Below are 14,003 nucleotides of genomic sequence, written 5' to 3'. Positions count from 1 at the left end.
TATCCACGATATACAGATGAAACAATCTACCAAAATGACATGTCATTGTTTCTCCAGGTCGTACTTGCAATCGATGCTGGTAAAATTGATTTAATGACACCGATTTTTGTGTCATTCGGTTACTGCTTAAACTCTGCTCATCCCTTTCTTGATTTCTTTGAATGACCTCATTGTCTAAATTCAGTTCCAAATTAGTGTTCCATCCGTCATCACCTCCAGGGAACATCAATGCAAAATGTAAGGAATCGTATGAACTGTGACAGTCATTCATTTTTTTGGGAAATCCATTTACAGTTGAAAAGACGACGACTTCTCTACTACCTTTCGTGATTTCATCCGGTACTGTTGCATCCGCAATATATGCTGCAACTTCGTCTGCAATAGGCACATCGTATTGCCGACCAAGTCCAGGGTTTCCACGTACATAAACATACAAATCTTTGACACCATTTTGGCCATCAACTGTGTTTGCCGAAAATCTTTGTCTAGCATTTTCAAAAAGACTGGCATACGGTGATACGTCATCCATCATTTGATTCAACTGAGCAACCAACTGACGATCCAAAACTTCATTGAAATCGATATGCTGCTGGACGCGTAAGTTAGGATCACTGAAGTAAACCTGAGCAAAAACAGGCTTTCTACCTTCACTGACAGTTAATGGGGCAGATCGGTGGTAAGTTCCTCCTTGGATTCTGAACGTGAACGATCCTTGATTTGATCCACTGAACATCTCATCCTCGTGATCGGCTCCAAATGAGGTAAATGCAAAAGCATTATTGTACATTCTGATATTTTTTCTGAACTCAGTACTGGTAGGATGCTCACCTGTCAAAAGTTTTTGCATGAGAATGGTTGGCATAGCTACGATATCAATTTTGACTTTTCCATTACTGCAGCAAAAAGAAAATTTTTGATTGGTCGCTTGTTCTTCTTTAAACAGCATAGCATGGCAATAAGGGCATCTTTCTGTCATCCCTTGTAAATTATGGCGTCCATAAAAATCTGAAGTTGCATCTCCACGGTATATACCTCTACGCTCACGAAGAAGATTTGCCTCTTCAAAATTTTCATGACAGGCACGATTTAGGTCATGATCTCTGGCTAAAAAAAAAAAAAAAAAAAAAAAAAAAAAGGTTCAGAATACTTGTTTTTGCGTTCATTTTCTATTTTACCTGTTGAAGAAGATGTTGGTTCACTTTCTGGATCAGTGTTGCTGGTAGCGTCATTCTGGATCTCAGGGTCTTCGTTCGAGTTTCTATTACCGTTACTGAATCTCGGAGCTCTGGGAATGTTGATTCGACTGGAGTGTCTTCCACCTCTGGGATTAGCTGACTCTGCTGCATTGAGTCTTGCTCTGCCTCGACGTCGAGGACTACTTCCATCGAAATGAATAAATTCGTGATCACCAATGTTAGACATTTGTTATTGTTCGTGAAAAAAGGGGCTGAACAAAGTTAACGCTTTTTTATTTTTTATTTATAGTTGTGACACCCAATATTCGGAAACAGCTAATCAATAATTTTTTTTCACTCAATCTTTTATGTACTGTGTTGGTCGGGACTTACAGCCCCTCCCAGCTCACTCAATGCTAATCATTATTTTTTTCACTCAATGTTTTATGTACTGTGTAGGTCGGGACTTACAGCCCCTCCCAGCTCACTCAATGCTAATCATTATTTTTTTCACTCAATGTTTTATGTACTGTGTAGGTCGGGACTTACAGCCCCTCCCAGCTCACTCAATGCTAATCATTATTTTTTTCACTCAATGTTTTATGTACTGTGTAGGTCGGGACTTACAGCCCCTCCCAGCTCACTCAATGCTAATCATTATTTTTTCACTCAATGTTTATGTACCGTGTTGGTCGGGACTTACAGCCCCTCCCAGCTCACTCAATGTTAATCATTATTTTTTTCACTCAATGTTTTATGTACCGTGTTGGTCGGGACTTACAGCCCCTCCCAGCTCACTCAATGCTAATCATTATTTTTTCACTCAATGTTTTATGTACCGTGTTGGTCGGGACTTACAGCCCCTCCCAGCTCACTCAATGCTAATCATTATTTTTTCACTCAATGTTTTATGTACCGTGTTGGTCGGGACTTACAGCCCCTCCCAGCTCACTCAATGTTAATCATTATTTTTTCACTCAATGTTTTATGTACCGTGTTGGTCGGGACTTACAGCCCCTCCCAGCTCACTCAATGCTAATCATTATTTTTTCACTCAATGTTTTATGTACCGTGTTGGTCGGGACTTACAGCCCCTCCCAGCTCACTCAATGCTAATCATTATTTTTTCACTCAATGTTTTATGTACCGTGTTGGTCGGGACTTACAGCCCCTCCCAGCTCACTCAATGTTAATCATTATTTTTTTCACTCAATGTTTTATGTACCGTGTTGGTCGGGACTTACAGCCCCTCCCAGCTCACTCAATGCTAATCATTATTTTTTCACTCAATGTTTTATGTACCGTGTTGGTCGGGACTTACAGCCCCTCCCAGCTCACTCAATGTTAATCATTATTTTTTTCACTCAATGTTTTATGTACCGTGTTGGTCGGGACTTACAGCCCCTCCCAGCTCACTCAATGTTAATCATTATTTTTTTCACTGAATGTTTTATGTACCGTGTTGGTCGGGACTTACAGCCCCTCCCAGTTCAGTAAGTGTTTATTATACTCATACATGTCTGTTGCTTCGACCTGCGCTTCGCTTGGCCGCGCAAAAAAAAAAAAAAAAAGAACAGTCCGAATTACTAAATAAGGTATATACTGCAAAGTCAAAACAATCATTATAATATTGATACATGTCTGTTGCTTCGACCTGCGCTTCGCTTGGCCGCGCAAAAAAAAAAAAAAAAAGAACAGTCCGAATTACTAAATAAGGTATATACTGCAAAGTCAAAACAATCATTATAATATTGATACATGTCTGTTGCTTCGACCTGCGCTTCGCTTGGCCGCGCAAAAAAAAAAAAAAAAAGAACAGTCCGAATTACTAAATAAGGTATATACTGCAAAGTCAAAACAATCATTATAATATTGATACATGTCTGTTGCTTCGACCTGCGCTTCGCTTGGCCGCGCAAAAAAAAAAAAAAAAAGAACAGTCCGAATTACTAAATAAGGTATATACTGCAAAGTCAAAACAATCATTATAATATTGATACATGTCTGTTGCTTCGACCTGCGCTTCGCTTGGCCGCGCAAAAAAAAAAAAAAAAAGAACAGTCCGAATTACTAAATAAGGTATATACTGCAAAGTCAAAACAATCATTATAATATTGATACATGTCTGTTGCTTCGACCTGCGCTTCGCTTGGCCGCGCAAAAAAAAAAAAAAAAAGAACAGTCCGAATTACTAAATAAGGTATATACTGCAAAGTCAAAACAATCATTATAATATTGATAAGCGTTTTGATTCGAAGAAGGACCATGTGAGTTTTGGTATCCATTATAAGGTTGAGAATTATATTTTCCCGTAGATTGACTTTGATGAGCGTTGTCGTTATAATTATACGAACCCGAGCTATTGTAAGAAGGTTGTCTTCCTGATTGATTATACGAATTACGATTGTAATTATACCCATTATTATAATTATTGAGAGGCCGGTTATCTTGTTGTTGTTGTTCATATTGGCGACGAGAAAGGTAGTAACCTTCAGCAGGACTAGCAGCATCATTGTCAAAATAATAATCGTCCTTTTGATAAGAATTTCTTCTATAAGGTTTTTTTGAATGATATCTTTTATTGTCAGAGTAATTGTTATGAGCGTCTTCTTTTACATCGTTTTCCACCACTTCTTGTACGATGTTCTTGATAAAAGTTTTCAAACCTTTATCGGTTTTCCATGATTCGGTCATACTTTGTTTAATATTTTCATGGGTAGTTTCATTTGAATCAATCAAAGGTATCAACTGATGAAGATCAAGTGCCTCCAACTTGGCAGTCAAAGCTGTCATAGTAGGTGACTCTTCACTAGCATACGCCTTTGTATTTGATTTATGTGTTTTGCCATCAATATTTTTCAAAGTACTAACCCTATCATTTAGAAACCTTACAGATTTTTCATTTTCAGACTTGTTACTTTGTAGAATACCAGTAGAATAAGAATAATTGGGCGTGGAGACAAAAGGATTTTCGACCAAGTTTATCGAAGTAGGAGCATGGGCATTCCACCAACCATCAGCATGTTTAACCCATTGGTCAAAAGAACTTGCAGATTGTTCACGACAGAAAGTCTTGAGCGCCGGGAGCAAACCAGCACGGAAACGAGAGTGGATTAATTTTTCTTCTTGAATATCCGCGAGATCAGCAGCTTCATATAATCGAGAAAGAAAAACTTGGGGAGATTCACCAGGAGATTGTTGCATTTCATTAAACGCCAGTTCATAGTTTTGAATAATTTGTTCCGTGATATAATGTTCTTGCAATAATTGGATGGCTTCTTTGTAGGATATCTTACCAACAGTGAGATCATGCTTTTCCAAGTACTTGTCAAAGAAAACACCAGCAGAGCGACGGAGTTGGGTACGTAAGACATTAACACGTCGAAGGTCTTGGGTAATACCAGTAAGAGAGAAAAATGTTTCTAGTACAGAACGGAAGTAACGAAAGTCTTCACCTTCGAAACCATAAAATTCAATAATTTTAGGCTTATTAGCAGACCAGTTAGTAGGCATGGGGTGATTGTCCAACACAGTTTGTTCGAGAGAAGCAGAGGTAGAGGCCATGGTATTAAGATTTGATTTTAATAAGAGCAGCAGAAATAAGAGATTTACCAATAAGAGTAATAGAAATAAGAGAAACCCTGTTAGTGAGCACCACTTGATACAATGTGAGTGGTAGTGATTGGTTTAGATTTAGTTTGACAGTAAGGTAGAAGGAGAATAATATACGTTTGTAGTTAATTATTCAGTTCTAAGTGAGCACCACGTTGTTTTATATAAATATATAATAAATATATATGGTAACGATCCAGTTAAGTAAAATAAAATAAAAGGTCTTAAAAGACAGATACAGAGAAAAAGAGACTAAGGCTTCGGTTTTTCTAGGGAGACAGTAAGATAATGGGCCAATTATATATAGAAGATATAATATTTGATAGGCAAGTTTATGATAAAAGTATATAGTAAAATCTGAATGTTTATTGAAATATGTTTTGTTTTAAGGTTTATATAGTTTTTGAGAAATCAAAGGATCGGTAACGATACCCTTGATTTCGGATAAATGATAATAATAATAAATTTGTCAAAAGGTTTTAAATATAAAAAGGTAAGGATTCAAGTTAGAGAAGTACAATGATATTGAAAATCCGCATTGTAACAATAGAATCCATAATTAAATTAAATAAAGTCATCTTTTATCTACTCTACTTTTATTTTATATACTAAAATATTATAACGACTATCACGACAATTGGTAGCACCAGATTCAAAAACTAAAAGTTATAATACATTCATTAGTGGATGTCATTACAATTTTTAGGGGACACACACATTAAGGAACATCAAAAAGTACACATCGTTAAGGCATCAAGGAACCACTTTACAGACAAGCACAAACAACAGCGTTTTAAGGATTTTCTTTTAACTATTGGATTTACAGAAGAACATTATACTTATAAAGAACAAGAACAACTATCCTACGAAGAAGAGAAACACATACGACTTGTGTTATTCAAACTTTTAAAACAATTTCATAAAACTCGACCATTGCGATCTGTCAATTCAAGAATGGAAGATCAACAACAACAACAACAACAACAACAACAACAACACAATCCATTTGGATCACAAGGGAACTCTGCCATCACTAGGGATGATCTTGCACAACTTATAAATGCATTGCTAATCAACAGTAATAATCAACCCGAACCAGTTTCCCGGGTTCAAATTCCATTACCCCCTCACTATGATGGTACCCGTCAAGTATCGATTATTGAAAATTGGTATTCCTCTGTTGAAAGATATCTATCTTTTAACAATTTTGATCGGACACGATGGGTAGAATATGCTGTTTCCTTATTATCTCACAGAGCTCAATTATGGTGGAATCGTATTAATAAACCAGGTACCGCTCACTCCTGGGAGAGTTTCAAGGCTGCCCTTGATGTCGAATTTAAACCTCAATTCGCAACCAGATCGGCTAGAGATAGATTGTTTGAGATTAAACAAACGGGATCGATTCGGCAATACATTCATGAATTTCAGGATATTCTTTTGGAACTGTCAATCACCAATGACGAAGCGATTGATAAATTTACCCGAGGATTGAAGGATCGAGCACGGACCCATGTACTCATGCAGGATCCAATCGATTTGGAAACGGCGTATCAATGTGCCACTGCTTTTGAATCGGCAAGCGATTATGGAACTGGATATCACGGAACTCAAACTGCTATGTCACCAATGGAGGGTCCTACTCCTATGGATTTGTCGGCTCTTCAGGAACAAAATAAATTGTTACTTAATTTAGTTCAGCAACGTGGCGGATTCCAGAACAAGGATCAACGTAAGGAAACCCGTAATTGCTTTTATTGTGATAAAGCTGGACATTTGAAGAAAGATTGTTTTAAGAAGAAAAGAGATGATGAGTACAAGAAGAAGAAATTTCAAGGCAATAACAACAATTATAATGGCAACAACCATCGCTTCAGACAGCAACTGAATGCATTATTGGATAAGTTTGACCCTTTGGAAAATAATACTTCTAACAATAATTTTAATGAAGATAATTCTTTTGATAATAAAAATTTGATTGACTTGTCTTTTGGTGGTCAAGATTCTTCCCATTACTCTAATGTGTCTTCTGCTACTATGGATCATGCCTTAATTCCGGAGGCGGATATTGTGTTTCTGAATAATTTGAATAATTCTGCTCCCGGTTTACCACTATACAAGGCAATGGTTGGTGGTTCGGATTTCAAAATTTTGATTGACAGCGGAGCAAGCACAAATTATGTTCATCCGAAACTAGTCTCACATGCGTTAACGGTACAAGATGTTCATAACCAAGCAGTCGAAACAGCCGATGGTAAACAATCATTTATCAATCAAAAGATTTCGTTCAGAATGTTTTTGGGTGATCATCACAAACATGAAGAAGTTATAACAGCTTTTGTATTTGAATCGAAGTTTGATATTATTCTGGGTCGCAATTGGTTAAAATCAACTGCACCTGTTCCAGATTGGTTTGAGGACAGCTGGGAAATTCGAGATAAGCAATTTGGTAATGTCAAGATCTATCCGATAATACAAAACAAGACAGCCAGTCCGCTACAAGTCAACAATGCTAATGTGGTACATGAAGTGGTGTTGGATAAACAAGAAACCAATGTGAATTACTTGCTTTCGGCCAACCAAATGGCTCGTTATTTGAAAAAGGAGAAGATCACTGAATGCTATGTTGTTAATTTTATTGACCAGAACACAGGTAATTCGGCATCGATTACGCCTATTAACCCATCACTTGCTAGTGATTTAAAAATCGATCGGGAATGGAAGGAAGAATTTGCAAAATTATATCCTTATGCATTTAAAGGAGAACTTACTGAATTACCTCCGCATCGTGCGACCAGAGATATTATTGTCACCAATCCAGTAGATGCTCCTCCAATATACCACCCACCGTATCGAATGAGTCCATTGGAATTGAAGGAATTGAAACGACAGTTAGAAGATCTTGAAAAGAAAGGACTGATTGTACCAACAGCTTCGCCTTATGGATTTCCTATTTTGTTTGTCCGAAAGGGTTCAGGTCCGAATGCTCAACTACGAATGTGTTGTGATTTTCGATCTCTTAACAAAATCACCATTGCTCAACGAATTCCTTTGCCGAGAATAGATGAATGTTTAGATCAACTCAACAAAGCAATCTGTTTTTCACAAATTGATCTGACGAGTGCTTTTAACCAAACTAGATTATCAGAATCGGATTCAATCAAAGCTACAATCTCACATCGATTTGGTCAACATCGTTTTCTAGTTACACCTTTTGGTTTGAAAAATAGTGCTCCGTACTTTCAGTCGATCATAATGGATACTTTAAAGCCTTATATTGACAAGTTCGTATTGGTCTATGTGGATGATATTTTAATCTATTCAAAATCGGAACAAGAACACAAAGAACACGTCAAATTAGTTTTACAGAAATTGAATGATGCAAAATTTGTTATTAATCCCAAGAAATCTCACTTTCACATCAAGGAACTTACCTTTTTAGGTTATAATATCACAAAACATGGTATACTGCCGTCCAAAGAAAAGACTGACGCTATTCGTAATTGGCCTACACCAACCAATGTTCAACAAGTCCGACAGTTCTTAGGTTTGGCTCAACACTACAAACGGTTCATTCATGATTTCTCTGGTATCGCTGCTCCTATTACTGATCTAACAGCTGGTACTGGATATAAGACAAGGCCGATCCATTGGACGAAAGAGTGTCAAGCTAGTTTTGAACTACTGAAGAATAATTTGTGTAATGCTCCTTTGCTTCAGACAGTAGACATGGATAAGCCATTTCGCATCGAATGTGATAGTAGTGATTTTGCCTGTGGTGCCGTATTACTGCAAAAGAATGACCAAGGTGAATGGAAACCACTGGCCTATGAATCCAAACGGTATTCGAAAGAAGAACGGTCTTTTCCAGCTCAAGAAAGAGAGTTATTGGCTATTCTGATCGCTTTGCGTAAATGGCGATGTTTTATTGATGGTAAAGAGTATCAAGTGTTTACGGATCATTTGCCACTTAAATATTTTAGGTCGCAAAAGAAACCAGCACCAAGGTTAATTCGATGGATGTCTGAAATTGAATTGTATAACCCGGATATTCAATACAAGGCTGGAAAGGAGAATATAGTTCCTGATCTTCTTTCACGTCGTGATGGTCCAGATTGTGTGCCGGCAGAAAAGTCAATTGAGCCAAGATACTTGTACAATGTTGTTAATCAGTTGAATTCTACAATGCTTAATAAACCTGTTCGCTCATTGAAAGAAGACCCGATTCAAGATTGGCCGTTGATTTACTATCGAGAGGAAGAAAACTGGCCTGAACTACTCAAGGCAGAACTCAAACTCCAACAATCAAAATTTGTGGTTCGTGATCGTCATGTTTATAGATTATCTCAAGCTCCAAATAATGATATCATCGAGTTAAAGTTTGTCCCATTTTCTCAACGTGCGGATTGCGTCGATAATTTCCATACTGCTTTTGGTCACTTAAGTCAACATACGGTTTATCAGCAAATGAAAAGTCGAGTTTGGTGGCCTGGGATGCAAGAAGATATTGCTAATTGGTTAAAAACTTGTCCAAAATGTCAAATGTCTCACCGTGCGGAAAAGAATGTGCATCATGCTCCTATGAAACCTTTAGATGTCCCTCCTGCCTTTTCAAGATGGCATCTCGATTTTATCGGTGAGTTACCTACAACTAGTAACGGTAATCGGTGGATCTTAGTCGCAGTAGATTATGCAACTAACTGGCCTATCATTCGTGCGCTTAAAAATGCTACTGGGGAAGAATTAGTCAAGTTTATTTATGAAGAAATTGTACTCAAATTCGGTAACCCCGTTGAAATTTTTTCGGATCGTGGAAAGAACCTGATGTCCAAAGTTCTCAAGCAATATATGAATAAGATACGTGCAAAACATACATTCACTAGTGCATATCATCCTAGAAGCAACTCAAAATGTGAACGAGTGAATCAGATCATCAAGAGTATGCTGAAAAAGTATGTCAATGGAGATGTGCATAGCTGGGATGAGTATATAGATACGGTTACCTTTGCTTGTCGGGTACGAAAACATACTACCACTGGTCATAGTCCCTTCTTTTTGGTTTATGGTGTTCATCCACGTATCCCTGGTGATTTCCATCGTCCACATATGAATGAGTTCACAGAATATGATGCCAATTTAATCACTGAAGATGCATTGCAACGAATAAGACATCTACGAGAAGCTCGCTTTCTAGCAGAAGAGAACATGCGGAATCAAGCAATTAAAGACAAGGAAAGGTGGGACAAAACTGTAAAAGGACAAGAAGCCCAAACATTTGCGATAGGTGATTATGTATTACTTCGACATGAATCAAAGAAAGGCCTAGAATACAATTGGATGGGACCCTATCAAGTCATAAACAGCAATACTGATTACAATGTATACCAAATCAAGGAATTAGAAGGAAAAACATACAATTCATGGGTCAATACCGATCGCCTCAAACCTGTCGCTTTAAAAAGCTCAAATATTAATAATAGCTTATCCACAAGCTGGTATATTCCGCGTATTGCAAGAGCTCAATAGTACTTCAATTTTTTAACAAAATTTTTAGGGAGGGGATATTGTCGTACTTATAAATCATATCACCTCCGCTCACCTATAAAATAGAATCCATAATTAAATTAAATAAAGTCATCTTTTATCTACTCTACTTTTATTTTATATACTAAAATATTATAACGACTATCACGACACGGGTCTGATACAAGTGTTACGCTTAGTTATAGATATTTAAGTAGAGTAGTAAAAGAGTTATCGTTTTATTGAATGATTGATCTGACATATTTATAACTATCTAAAAGCAGTCACGACAATACCCCCTTCCCAAAAAGAGCTTCATGTACGGAAAAAAAAAATTATGAATTCATAATTTTATCTTTTGCTCTGGCTGTGCGAGGGATATACCAAGATTTGTTGATTGGGGAACCATCGTATTTAACGGGGTGTAACCTATCAGTGTGAACCCAGGAGGAGTATACTTTTCCGTCGACTTCCTTGATCTGGTATGTGTTGAAATCCAAGTTACATTTTAACACCTGATATGGACCCATCCAGTTAAATTCGAGTCCTTTCTTGCTTTCATGTCTAAGCATCACGTAGTCGTTGATCTGGAACTCTTGAGTTTGTTGACCTTTCAGGGCATCATCCCACTTGACTTTATCTTTTTCGGCTTGAATTCTTAATCGATCTTCGGCTTGAAATCGATTCTCTCGCAGGTACCTTAGGTGAGTGAGAGCATCTTCAGCAATTAGCTCCGGATCTTCTTCAGTAAGTGGATCCATGAAAGGACGAAGTGGATCACCAGGCAAAACCGGATTAACGCCGTATGTCATGTAAAAGGACTAAGACCAGTTGTGGCATGCTTGCGAACACGACAAGCGAAAAGAGCAGTTTCCATGAATTCATCCCAGCTGTGAACTTCACCCTTCACATATTTCGTTAGCATGTGCTTGAAAGTCTGGTTGAGTCGCTCACACTTTGAATTCGTACGAGGATGGAACGCACTGGTAAAAATATGATGCGTTTTTAATTTTTGCATGTACTGTTTCAATATTTTTGACATGAAGTTGGCACCACGATCTGTTACAATTTCCACAGGACAAGAAAAACGCATCACAATTTCTTCATATATAAACTTGACTATTTCAGAAGCAGTAGCAAAGGGGAGAGCTTTTGCAATAGGCCAATTTGTGTTGTAGTCAACAGCCATAATGATCCATTTGTTGCCATTTTTTGTAAGCGGTAATTCGCCAATAAAATCCAAATGCCAGCGAGAGAATGGCGGAGGTACTTCCAAAGGTTTCATGGGAGCATGGTGTACGTCCTTTTCCTTTCTAGAGTGCAATTGGCATTCAGGACATTGAGCTAACCAATTAGATATATCACTGGACATTTTTGGCCACCAAAATCTTGTTTTCATCAGTTGGGTGACAGTAAGTTTTCCTTGATGCCCAAAACCACGGTGAAAATCTTCAACTAAATCAGCACGTCGTTTAAATGGAATGAACTTGATTAGTTTTTCATTATTAGAGTCGATTGATTTCTTCCAAACATGGCTGTCTTTTGCTACAAAATTATTTCGTTGTTGAACTAGTTGTTTTTTGAGATTATCAGGCCAAGAATCTTCATCATGGAAATAGAACAAAGGCCAGTCTTGCAAGGGGTCAGTTATCAACTGGGTCATCAAATTGACGGGTTTTCTCAGAAATAATAGCTGCACATACTTCAGGAGATTCGTATAGATACCTGGGCTCGAATGACTTAACATTGGGAACACAATCGGGACCTTCCTTCCTACTTAAACTGTCCGGTACTATTTGGTCGACACCTTTTTTGTAAATGATTTTGGGTGAGTACTGACTTAGTTCGGCCATCCATCTTTCGAGGCGAGGTGAAATTTTTGCAGAATCGTTGTAGTACTTGAGAGGTAAATGATCAGTATAAACTTCATAATCGTTACCATCTATAAAACAGCGCCATGTTCGGAGACAATGCAGAATAGCTAAATATTCTCGCTCTTGAGCCGGATATGCTCTCTCTGGAGTACTGAATTTGTGAGATTCGTATGCAACAGGTTTCCATTTATTATCATCATTGGGGTCTTCTTGGAGTAAGACACCGCCACACATATAGTCAGAACTATCGCATTCAATTCTCCATCGATTCGTCATGCAAGGCGTGAGTAACACAGGAGCAGATGTGATCATTTTCTTGATTTCATCAAAAGCTGCTTGGCATTCCAGAGTCCAATTTATACCTCGTTGTTTATGACCACCACCTCTAGTAAGATCAGTAATAGGAGCCGCTACGCCAGCAAAAGACGGGAGAAAACATTTGTAGTATTGACACATGCCAATAAATTTTCGAATATCTTGAACTGTTTTCGGAATAGGCCAAGATAAAATCGCCTCCACCTTCCGCTTAGACGGGCTGATACCAGCATTAGCAATGATGTCATATCCAAGAAATGTGAGTTGTTTACGGTTAAACTTGCACTTGTTACGATTGACTACCAAACCAGCATCAGCTAATTTCTTCATTACCATATGGACATGCTGCTTGTGAACGTTAATATCTTTATCTTTGGTAAAAATAAGAACATCATCGATATAAACAATGCATATCTTATCAATATACTCATGTAACACTGAATTCATCATTTTCATAAATTGAGCACCGCTATTCTTGAGACCAAACGGAATGACTTTCCAACGAAATTGACCATATCTTGTAGTGATTGTTGTTTTTTCGGAGTCCTTTTCAGTCAATCTTTGCTGATGAAAACCACTTTGCAAATCGATGGAACTAAAATACTGAGCACCATGTAACTGTTCGAGGCACTCATCAATTCGGGGTACAGGTATACGCTGAGAAATGGTAGCCTTATTTACCGAACGAAAATCACAGACCATTCGGAGTTTCGGTGGTTGTCCTTCAATAGCAGCCGGGCTTTTTACAAAAAGAACGGGAGTACCATATTGCGAAGAGGTTGGTTCCAATAATCCTTGTTTTAATAAGGTATCTAGTTGCCGTTTCAGTTCGCGAAGTTCTATAGGACTCATTTTATATGGAGGCTTGGCATCGATTTTTACATTGGGATCCAAAACAATCATATCTTCAACAGAATCACGCATAGGTGGGAGGCTATCAATAACACCTTTAAACACCGTCGGATAGGCTGCAGCAAATTCATCAATCCATTCCTGATTTATAATTTCCTCGGCAGATCTTTGTATCGTATCAGAAGCAGGAGTATTGACCATAACTAAAAGATCATGTCGCTCATCCATTTTCGAAAGATCGATCAAATAACATTCATCAACTTTACCTTTTTTAAGCAATCGATCCAATTGTTTAGCAGTAATAAGAAAATCCATATCAAGCGGTGCAGCAGTATCAGTTTGTACATCAGGGACCGGATCTATTTTAGCCATTGATTGTACCATATGCAGTTGCAACGGATTGATGACAGTTACTTGATTATGATTGTTACCTACACGGATTTTCCATTGTCCGGAGAACCAATCGGGAACAGGTTGTACTTGAGATAACCATGAACAACCTAAAATGACATCAAACTTTGTACCAAAAACATATGCCTCAATTCTGTCAGTATAACCATTTAAAGCAATAGAAAAAGACGCAATTGAGTTGATTGCTGTTTGTTGGCCATTTGCTGTTTCTACTGTTTGACCTTGGATGGTAGGTTTGACA

At 37.8% G+C, this 14,003-nt stretch overlaps 1 protein-coding gene across 1 annotated transcript; it reads right to left on the bottom strand.

Annotated features, from left to right (window-relative positions):
- Window positions 1–3,281: 3,281 nt before the first annotated feature.
- Window positions 3,282–4,739, bottom strand: EV154DRAFT_571145 (uncharacterized protein; the record flags this gene model as incomplete). Its single annotated transcript, XM_051606238.1, has 2 exons — window positions 3,282–3,323; window positions 3,384–4,739. 2 exons carry the CDS (start codon window positions 4,737–4,739, stop codon window positions 3,282–3,284), a joined length of 1,398 nt encoding a protein of 465 aa, XP_051450927.1.
- Window positions 4,740–14,003: the final 9,264 nt, after the last annotated feature.

The sequence above is a fragment of the Mucor mucedo genome, assembly GCF_025094135.1.
Source record: "Mucor mucedo strain NRRL 3635 chromosome Unknown EV154scaffold_215, whole genome shotgun sequence".
Classification (NCBI taxonomy): domain Eukaryota; kingdom Fungi; phylum Mucoromycota; class Mucoromycetes; order Mucorales; family Mucoraceae; genus Mucor; species Mucor mucedo.
The sequence above is the reverse complement of the archived record's forward strand: the minus strand, read 5'-3'. Positions and strand labels throughout refer to the sequence as shown.